Source organism: Ranitomeya imitator, chromosome 2, assembly GCF_032444005.1.
Source record: "Ranitomeya imitator isolate aRanImi1 chromosome 2, aRanImi1.pri, whole genome shotgun sequence".
In the NCBI taxonomy this organism is placed as follows: domain Eukaryota; kingdom Metazoa; phylum Chordata; class Amphibia; order Anura; family Dendrobatidae; genus Ranitomeya; species Ranitomeya imitator.
This window is the reverse complement of record NC_091283.1, coordinates 824,481,527-824,491,641: the sequence shown is the minus strand read 5'-3', so window position 1 is coordinate 824,491,641 and position 10,115 is coordinate 824,481,527. Positions and strand designations below refer to the sequence as shown.

At 45.3% G+C, this 10,115-nt stretch overlaps 1 protein-coding gene across 2 annotated transcripts in view; it reads right to left on the bottom strand.

Moving 5' to 3' along the window:
* Positions 1-497: 497 nt before the first annotated feature.
* LOC138665979 (tetratricopeptide repeat protein 31-like) overlaps positions 498-10,115 on the bottom strand; it is a 53,453-nt gene continuing 43,835 nt past the window's right edge. Inside the window, exons 13-15 of one of the 2 annotated variants that reach the window (XM_069754006.1) lie at positions 8,982-9,084; positions 5,408-5,514; positions 498-2,239 (exon numbers count right to left, since the gene is read on the bottom strand). In XM_069754006.1, coding sequence (XP_069610107.1) covers positions 2,104-2,239; positions 5,408-5,514; positions 8,982-9,084 — 346 coding nt within the window. In that variant the 3' untranslated portion in view covers positions 498-2,103. The remainder of the gene's footprint in view (positions 2,240-5,407; positions 5,515-8,981; positions 9,085-10,115) is intronic. The other variant, XM_069754007.1, reaches the window with a different exon arrangement.

Here is a 10,115-nt window from a genome sequence, read left to right as displayed (position 1 = left end):
CTGGACTCAAATGGATTTTGTAGCAAATTTGGGTTCCATCATTACCAAGAAAAAAAAAATTAAAAAGCTTAAAAAAAAAAAAAAATAAATAAATAAAAATTATATATATATATATATAAATAAAAGTTACAAAATACATAAAAGGCCAGTGCTCAGGAATAAGTTACACACGGTGAAGTTACACATAGCATAGAAGTCATTTCAAAGAGAATTAAATCTTCACATTTCATGATACAAACATCATAGGTAACAAACAGGTATTTTGGGGGGAAAATTTTCACAAAAAAAAAAAAAAAATTTTGTGATCACTTGGGGGGGGGGGGACCCAAAACGATGTAAACATGTCAGAGATACAGTGTGAATATTCCAAGAGTTAAAAAACAGAAAGAAGGAAATATAAAATAAGGCACATGGAGGAGAAGGTCTAAATCGTCCCCTTCTCCAGCCAGCCACGTCCACAAGGCAAGCACAAATGTTTGTTTGTTTTTTTTCTTTTTGGTCCTCGTTAGGCACGGTTCATATGCGGTGCGTGCCGGCCGCAACAGTAAATGTATATATATTTAATTAAAAAAAATTTAGAAAAAAAAAATCCAACATTCACAAAAGGTGATCCAGGTCTGCAAAGGCTGAAAATTGCTCCTCGACACAAGCAATTAACGGATGCGGGGGTTGTCTTGAAGCCATGGGTTAGAATAATGGAAGGAGGGGTCCGTCTTGCAGACGGGAGGGAGGGAGGGAGGGGGGGACTCTCCTTGAGCCAAAATACAATATATTAAATAATGGGGAGTGAAACTGCATAACTGAGGATTAGTTGTAGGTTAGGATAAAATGTAAAAACAACAAAAAAAATAAAAAAAAATATAAAACACTAATAAATACGTATTGTGTGATTTTAAAAAATGCCTTAATGGGTTAATTAACATATCAGTAAATTATCACCTAATTACCGGGTACATGCTGATTTGTGATGAGTGACCGTGCTTGGATAAGGTGTTATCTGAGCATGCTCTGGTGCTAAATGAGTGTGGATTGCTGGGAACTCAACCAGTCCTGAGAGTGGGGCTCCAAAGTTCCCATATGTCTGCAAATGCGGACAATCACTCCATTCGTTCATGGACTAGGGGACTGATCTTTAAGGAACTAATGGAAGATTAATAATATAAAAAAAAAAATACTTCGTATAATAAAATTATAATAACCCACGGTAAGATAAATACTGTTAAAAAAAACCCTGTTATACTCGTTGTGGCGAGTCATGTCATTTTTGCCTCTTGTTTCATTGGTTTACTGCACCCAGAACATTTATAAAATTTGCAATTGGAAGGAGGGGTGAATAAATGTAAATGCATAAATGTGTGTATATATTTTGCAATTAAACTTATTCATCCAATATCCAATTTTTTTTTTTTTTTTGTTCACTTTTTTCGGCTAAGCAATATAAAGCGGTCTTTAGTTAAAAAAATTTATTTTTCATCTTTAGGAGTTTGCAAATTTTTTTTTGGGTGCATGCAATATATATTTGTATAAAATAATATATAAACACAAAATAATCTAAATAAATGTGTATATTAAAATATATACGCACGCTTAGATTATTTTGTGCGTATCTGTTTTATATAAATATATTGCTTATACACAAAAAAAAAAAAGGAAAAATCGTAAAAGATGAAAAATTAAAATACATTTATTATATATTATATAATTAAAACAACCATTATATAGCTTACAGAAAAAAGTGAACGAAAAAAAAAAAAATATATAAAAAAAAAAAAGCACAAAAAGCTTTTTTCCGTCCATAGGGAATGAGCTGAAAAACCATGACCTCAGTGATGCAATTTCATGCTGGGGTAAAATACTGCGTTTGGCTGTCTGTAACAGGTCTGCATATTTCCAGAACAGTCCGTCCGTCTGCTCCGGGGGGGTAACAGTTGGCACAGTGCGGGCAGATGCCCCCTGCAGGGTCCAGTAATAAAGTGCAGGTACACCCCTCGCCATGAGAGATGGACAGACTGCGGCTTCTAAGTAAAGAGGAATCTTCAGTACTTTTTTGTAGTAAATTGCACTTGGATCACATTTCTTCATGATGTCCGCTCCTTCCGCGGATTAGCTTTTCCAGGGTCTTCGGTCTACCCCTTTGTTCTCCGGTATGTGGCGGTAGCGGCATTTCTCGCCGTAACTGCAGCCGTTCAACCTCCAGTAGAAACATTCACTGCTCTTAGAGGATACTTTCTTCTTGGTGCTAAAAAGAAAAAACATATTATTGCTTTTATTATCTGTCCTTGTAGTTACATTTTTTGGATCGGTGCCGTAGCATTTAAATGGAGTGGTGGAGAGTAAGGGTATTGGTGGTCCGCACGCCTCTGGCCATGTGCTTTCCGTGTAAGGCATAGAGGGGCTAGTGATACATTTCCGCATATAATACTGATATTTCAGCTTCTCAGTAAAGTTTTTTTTTTTTTTAAACTTTTTTAAAACAACAGAAGTTGGGGTCAGCGCAGTTCAGCGATTATTAAATATTGATGGTCGACGCGCCCCTCGGCACATTCCACCCCCCGGTTCACGAGTCGACTGCTCAAGCAGCAGAATAAGGCGAGAAAGCAATCAGCTCGGGCTGCGAGGAGGATGAACAAATGGTAGATGTCACCCAGGACTGCAATTATTACACAGCAGCACATTAATGGGAGGCGCGAGGCGCGCACCGTAGGGAGGATGGGCAGAATCCAAGGATCGGCACAGTCTGTTCATGGACACAAGACTGCAAACTAAAACTAATATTATAAGGAGGAAGATGTAGCACCTCCGGAGCGATCATTAGCAGCAGCAGGAAATAGACTGCTACAAATCAATGGGAGGGCAGACTGGCGAGGCCACGGCCAAATGTCACATCTCAAGGTCTAACGACAGCTCTGCAGTCACCAGCGAGACGTGCACAGGGGTATATGCAAGAAGATCAGACATAGACATCACTTCATAGCCTAAACCTACCGCTACAACATTCTACACACTTTCACTCAGCAGTGAGACCAGGCTCTTACTCTGGTGTTGTCTGCCTCCATTACCAGATAAAGCTTCCTTTGGCGCACAGACCAGTCTAATATGTCCAGTATCTATCCACATTCTAATTGCCAGACACCTTTTTTCAGCCGCTGGTGCGCCATTCAGTATTCTGCCAGCACTATAGGTATTGGGACTTTCAAAGTCTTAGCATGACTTTCTACCATCATTGCTCAATGGCCTGTCTACCCAGAATGGAAAGCTTGTCTTCGCCATGTCTGTTTTGCTCTTCACCAAGGGGGGCGGGCCTTTGTCTAATGCCTGTGAACTGCAAACAAAGGACTGCACCCCCATTGGTGAAGAGCGCGACAAAGCACCGCCATCACTTGGCGAAGAGCGCGACAAACAACTGCCCCCATTTGGTGAAGAGATCGACAAAGGACCACCCCCCACTTGGTGAAGAGCGCGAAAAAGGACAGCCCCAACTTGGTGAAGAGCGCAAAAAAGGACATCCCCCACTTGGTGAAGAGCGTGAAAAAGGACCGCCCACTTGGTGAAGAGATCAACAAAGGACCGTCCCCACTTGGTGAAAAGCGCAAAAAAGGACCGCCCTCTTGGTGAAGAACGAGACTAAGGACAGCCCCCACTTGGTAAAGAGATCGACAAAGGACCGCCCCCACTTGGTGAAGAACGCGACTAAGGACCACCCCCACTTGGTGAAGAACGCGACTAAGGACCACCCCCACTTGGTGAAGAACGCGACTAAGGACCACCCCCACTTGGTGAAGAGATCGACAAAGGACCGCCCCCACTTGGTGAAGAGATCAACAAAGGACCGCCCCCACTTGGTGAAGAACGCGACTAAGGACCGCCACCACTTGGTGAAGAACGCAACTAAGGACCGCCCCCACTTGGTGAAGAACGCGACTAAGGACCGCCCCCACTTGGTGAAGAGATCGACAAAGGACCACCCCCACTTGGTGAAGAGCGCAAAAAAGGATTGCTCCCACTTGGTGAAGAACGTGACTAAGGACCGCCCCCACTTGGTAAAGAGATCGACAAAGGACCGCCCCCACTTGGTGAAGAGATCGACAAAGGACCACCCCCACTTGAAGAACGCAACTAAGGACCGCCCCCACTTGGTAAAGAGATCGACAAAGGACCACCCCCACTTGGTGAAGAACGCAACTAAGGACCACCCCCACTTGGTAAAGAGATCGACAAAGGACCACCCCCACTTGGTGAAGAACGCAACTAAGGACCACCCCCACTTGGTAAAGAGATCGACAAAGGACCACCCCCACTTGGTGAAGAGCGCAAAAAAAGGACCACCCCCACTTGGTGAAGAGCGCAAAAAAGGATCTCTCCCACTTGATGAAGAACGCGACTAAAGACCGCCCCCACTTGAAGAACGCGACTAAGGACCGCCCCCACTTGGTGAAGAGATCGACAAAGGACCACCCCCACTTGGTGAAGAGCGCAAAAAAGGATCGCTCCCACTTGATGAAGAACGCGACTAAGGACCACCCCCACTTGGTAAAGAATGCGACTAAGGACCGCCCCCACTTGAACGCAACTAAGGACCGCCCCCACTTGGTGAAGAGATCGACAGAGGACCACCCCCACTTTCTGTAATTCGTCTCGGGACAGATTACACTTGGCAACAAGCAGTAAATCGCAATTTATACAGAAGGAAGACCCTCTTATTTGGGGGCTCAATTTCTCGATTAAAACAACATGATAACTTTATAGGATGTCCGGCCTTTTGGTACAAGTCAGTAGTCACACTGTGAGGATTCACCGTTCTGCAGTCACACACTCACTGGACGCGGTGAGGATTCTTTGGGTCCAGGAGCGTAGCCACATAATGCATGCAGTCACACACCAACTAGACGTGCGCGGCCGGACACAATCAGGATGTGGCAGGAAGCATTTTTAATTGCAGACTTGTGGTCACATGACTGCCCGATCCCGGGGCTGGAGAATCCTCACAGCGAGCAGCGAGGGTGAGGAGTCACATGTCACAGAGAGTGACTGCAGACTTGTACTCTAAGGCTGGACGACCCCATTTAAATGAACTGATAGATGATTTGATAAGTAGATAATCTACAATCACTGATCACACTGTCTGAAAACACAGGGACCATTTAATTTTATCTGTGTCCGACAAAGCAGAGAGAACCAATATGGCCCCAGCAGGCTCCTCACTATAGAGTTGATGTTGCAATTATTTTTCTTTGGATCCATAATTAGGCAGAAATGTAATTTACAGATGGGGAAAGCTGAGTGCCCGCCCCCGAGGGGCCCGTGATGAAGAATAGAAAATAAACCAAAATAATCGAATGAAGCTTGATAATACTCGATTTTCCATAAAGACAGATGTGCAGCGGGCGCTCCGCGGGTGACAACTTACTTTGCTGCTGCCGTTTTGGTTTGTGCTTCAGAACTGATGACGGCCAAGGGTCGGTAAGGCTTGTCCGGGTATCGAATCAATAACTTTGTGTTCTCTACTTCTTTACCCTGTGGATAGGAGCAAAATTCTCTCTAATCTCATGTTTCTCAGCAGTATAGAGCCAGGATCCTCAGATCTGTGGGGGTCAGACAACTAGCGCCCCCACTGATTTGGTTTTTAATCCATGAAATAAAAAGCTGATTTAACAAGTAGGTCTTTTTCTGATTGATAATTTCTCTTTACTACGACGTCGTTAAAGATTTTGAACGACAAATAACTATTTATATTACTGGATAAGATTATGTAAAACAGGACAAGATTTCAATAGAAAATGTCTGCGCCCATGTGCAGATCTTACCATTACATTCTCATTACGGCGCCCCCTGCTGTTCTTTTGGTTACGTCTCAGAAAATCCACCAAATGTGCCCAGTGCTGGGGTCAGACACGCCGAGTAGATCAGTCCCGTTACCTGGATCCTCTGGCACAGATGGACAAGTGATCCCTGCTGTTGTGAGACCACCAGTAGGAAACGGCTCACCAGCAATGGACACATTAGATGAATGTTCCAAGAAAAAAAAAAAGAACAGCAGGGGGCGCTAAACCAGGAGTGTAACAGCAGGGGACGCTAAACCAGGTATATAACAGGAGGGGACGCTAAACCAGGTATATAACAGCAGGGGACGCTAAACCAGGTATATAACAGCAGGGGGCGCTAAACCAGGTATATAACAGCAGGGGGCGCTAAACCAGGTAGATAACAGCAGGGGGCACTAAACCAGGTAGATAACAGCAGGGGGCACTAAACCAGGTATATAACAGCAGGGGGCGCTAAACCAGGTAGATAACAGCAGGGGACGCTAAACCAGGTAGATAACAGCAGGGGGCGCTAAACCAGGTAGATAACAGCAGGGGACACTAAACCAGGTATATAACAGCAGGGGGCGCTAAACCAGGTAGATAACAGCAGGGGACGCTAAACCAGGTATATAACAGCAGGGGGCGCTAAACCAGGTAGATAACAGCAGGGGGCGCTAAACCAGGTAGATAACAGCAGGGGACACTAAACCAGGTATATAACAGCAGGGGGCGCTAAACCAGGTAGATAACAGCAGGGGACGCTAAACCAGGTATATAACAGCAGGGGGCGCTAAACCAGGTAGATAACAGCAGGGGACGCTAAACCAGGTAGATAACAGCAGGGGACGCTAAACCAGGTATATAACAGCAGGGGACGCTAAACCAGGTATATAACAGCAGGGGGCGCTAAACCAGGTATATAACAGCAGGGGGCGCTAAACCAGGTAGATAACAGCAGGGGACGCTAAACCAGGTATATAACAGCAGGGGGCGCTAAACCAGGTAGATAACAGCAGGGTGCGCTAAACCAGGTAGATAACAGCAGGGGGCGCTAAACCAGGTAGATAACAGCAGGGTGCGCTAAACCAGGTATATAACAGCAGGGTGCGCTAAACCAGGTAGATAACAGCAGGGTGCGCTAAACCAGGTAGATAACAGCAGGGGGCGCTAAACCAGGTATATAACAGCAGGGGGCGCTAAACCAGGTAGATAACAGCAGGGGGCGCTAAACCAGGTATATAACAGCAGGGGACCCTAAACCAGGTATATAACAGCAGGGGACCCTAAACCAGGTAGATAACAGCAGGGGGCGCTAAACCAGGTAGATAACAGCAGGGGGCGCTAAACCAGGTATATAACAGCAGGGGGCGATAAACCAGGTATATAACAGCAGGGGGCGCTAAACCAGGGAGATAACAGCAGGGGGCGCTAAACCAGGTATGTAACAGCAGGGGACACTAAACCAGGTATATAACAGCAGGGGGCGCTAAACCAGGTATATAACAGCAGGGGGCGCTAAACCAGGTATGTAACAGCAGGGGGGCGCTAAACCAGGTATATAACAGCAGGGGGCGCTAAACCAGGTATATAACAGCAGGGGGCGCTAAACCAGGTATGTAACAGCAGGGGGGCGCTAAACCAGGTATATAACAGCAGGGGGCGCTAAACCAGGTATGTAACAGCAGGGGGGCGCTAAACCAGGTATATAACAGCAGGGGGCGCTAAACCAGGTATGTAACAGCAGGGGGCGCTAAACCAAGTATATAACAGCAGGGGGCGCTAAACCAAGTATATAACAGCAGGGGGCGCTAAACCAAGTATATAACAGCAGGGGGCGCTAAACCAGGTATGTAACAGCAGGGGCGCTAAACCAGGCATATAACAGCAGGGGGCGCTAAACCAGGTAGATAACAGCAGGGGGCGCTAAACCAGGTAGATAACAGCAGGGGGCGCTAAACCAGGTATGTAACAGCAGGGGGCGCTAAACCAAGTATATAACAGCAGGGGGCGCTAAACCAAGTATATAACAGCAGGGGCGCTAAACCAGGTATATAACAGCAGGGGCGCTAAACCAAGTATATAACAGCAGGGGGCGCTAAACCAGGTAGATAACAGCAGGGGGCGCTAAACCAGGTATGTAACAGCAGGGGGCGCTAAACCAAGTATATAACAGCAGGGGGCGCTAAACCAAGTATATAACAGCAGGGGCGCTAAACCAGGTATATAACAGCAGGGGGCGCTAAACCAGGTATGTAACAGCAGGGGCGCTAAACCAGGCATATAACAGCAGGGGGCGCTAAACCAGGTAGATAACAGCAGGGGGCGCTAAACCAGGTAGATAACAGCAGGGGGCGCTAAACCAGGTATGTAACAGCAGGGGGCGCTAAACCAGGTATGTAACAGCAGGGGGCGCTAAACCAGGTAGATAACAGCAGGGGGCGCTAAACCAGGTAGATAACAGCAGGGGGCGCTAAACCAGGTATGTAACAGCAGGGGGCGCTAAACCAAGTATATAACAGCAGGGGGCGCTAAACCAAGTATATAACAGCAGGGGCGCTAAACCAGGTATATAACAGCAGGGGCGCTAAACCAAGTATATAACAGCAGGGGGCGCTAAACCAGGTAGATAACAGCAGGGGGCGCTAAACCAGGTATGTAACAGCAGGGGGCGCTAAACCAAGTATATAACAGCAGGGGGCGCTAAACCAAGTATATAACAGCAGGGGCGCTAAACCAGGTATATAACAGCAGGGGCGCTAAACCAGGTATATAACAGCAGGGGCGCTAAACCAGGTATATAACAGCAGGGGCGCTAAACCAGGTATATAACAGCAGGGGCGCTAAACCAGGTATATAACAGCAGGGGGCGCTAAACCAAGTGTGGAACAGTTTTCCTTCCTTTTGGAGGAGAGATCTTGCACTGGCTGTATTACAGTCTTCAGAGCTGAAATCTTCCACCATACAGGTGTAATGCCTGCACAGAGTTTGCTGCAGCGATTTCAGCTCTGGGGAGCGTCGGCTTTGAACTGGACATTGTAATGTAATATGCGCTAGGAATACCGATCCGCTCGCTGGAAGCGTCCGTACAGTAGTATAGAGTGTGCTGCCCCGCTACAACTTGTGCGCTCACATGCCAGAAGAAGCCATTGCTAGGTGCACACACACACCACTTCTTACCTGCAGCGCCTCAAGTGCTCTGGCTGTCGCAATGGGGCACTTAAAGTTCACAAACGCACAGAATCTTTCACCGAGGAGTCGAATGCTGTGAATTTCACCATAACTGGGGAAAAGAAAAAAAAAATGAAACAGTTGTAAAAGAAAGAAAAAAAAACAAAACAAATTTAATCATTAAATTAGTTGCAAAAAATTTAAATTGCTGAAAAATGCAAAGAATAAAGTAAACTCTAGATTATAGATGTTTTGTCAGCAGATTCCAGAGCTTTCTGCAGGGACAGGTAGTTAATCAGATGCTTATCGGATTTCAGATACAAAAAAAAAAAAAGAGTGAAAAAAAAAAAAAATCCTAATGCCAGTACATGTGCCATGGTTGCTCTGAATTGTGCAATTCTCCATTTCTCCTGCGGAGGCGCTGCAGGAGAATTGAACACTTTCTGCCTTATTCTATCGCCGGTCACATCTGATCGCTGAGGGTTTCAGCAGCAGAACACCCTGTGATCGGCTGATAAATGGACGTCGCGCCCTCCGATGGGGCAATAAATGGTCTAAAAAGTAAAAATAATTCAGATAAATAATAAAATATTAATTATTTTGACTCCTTAGACTAATGAGCTGACTATGGAGAGGCGTCGGCATTCCCTCCCGCCATCCATTAAGCAGTGCGGTCCCCGGCTGCGCGGTGTTGCAGAGCGATGCTTTTCAGTAACGCGTAACGACTACGCTAATTTCAAGGCTAATTGTCAGAGGCAAACAGAGCTAATGAGATGAAGCCAAGACTTTCCCCTCCGCAGAATTTACAGGTAGAGTCACAAACTGAACACAACTAAGTGAAACGATGGCTAATATCAAATCAAATCTAAGAAGAAGGAAAAGCTTAAAAAAAAAACAAAAAAAAAACACCTTGCCGAAACCAGGAAATCTAGTGCAAAATAGGAAAAAAAAAATGATTTTTAAATGATTATTTAATAATATAACATTCTACCAATATTATTAGTAACAATGATAAATAACCATTTTATTTATTTTTTTTTTGCCAAGTTAAGGTTTGCTACATAACAGTATATCACTTTTACTATTTAATTTGAGCATGCTCAGATAACACCTTATCGCTAGCCAGGAGAAAACAAAGGTCCC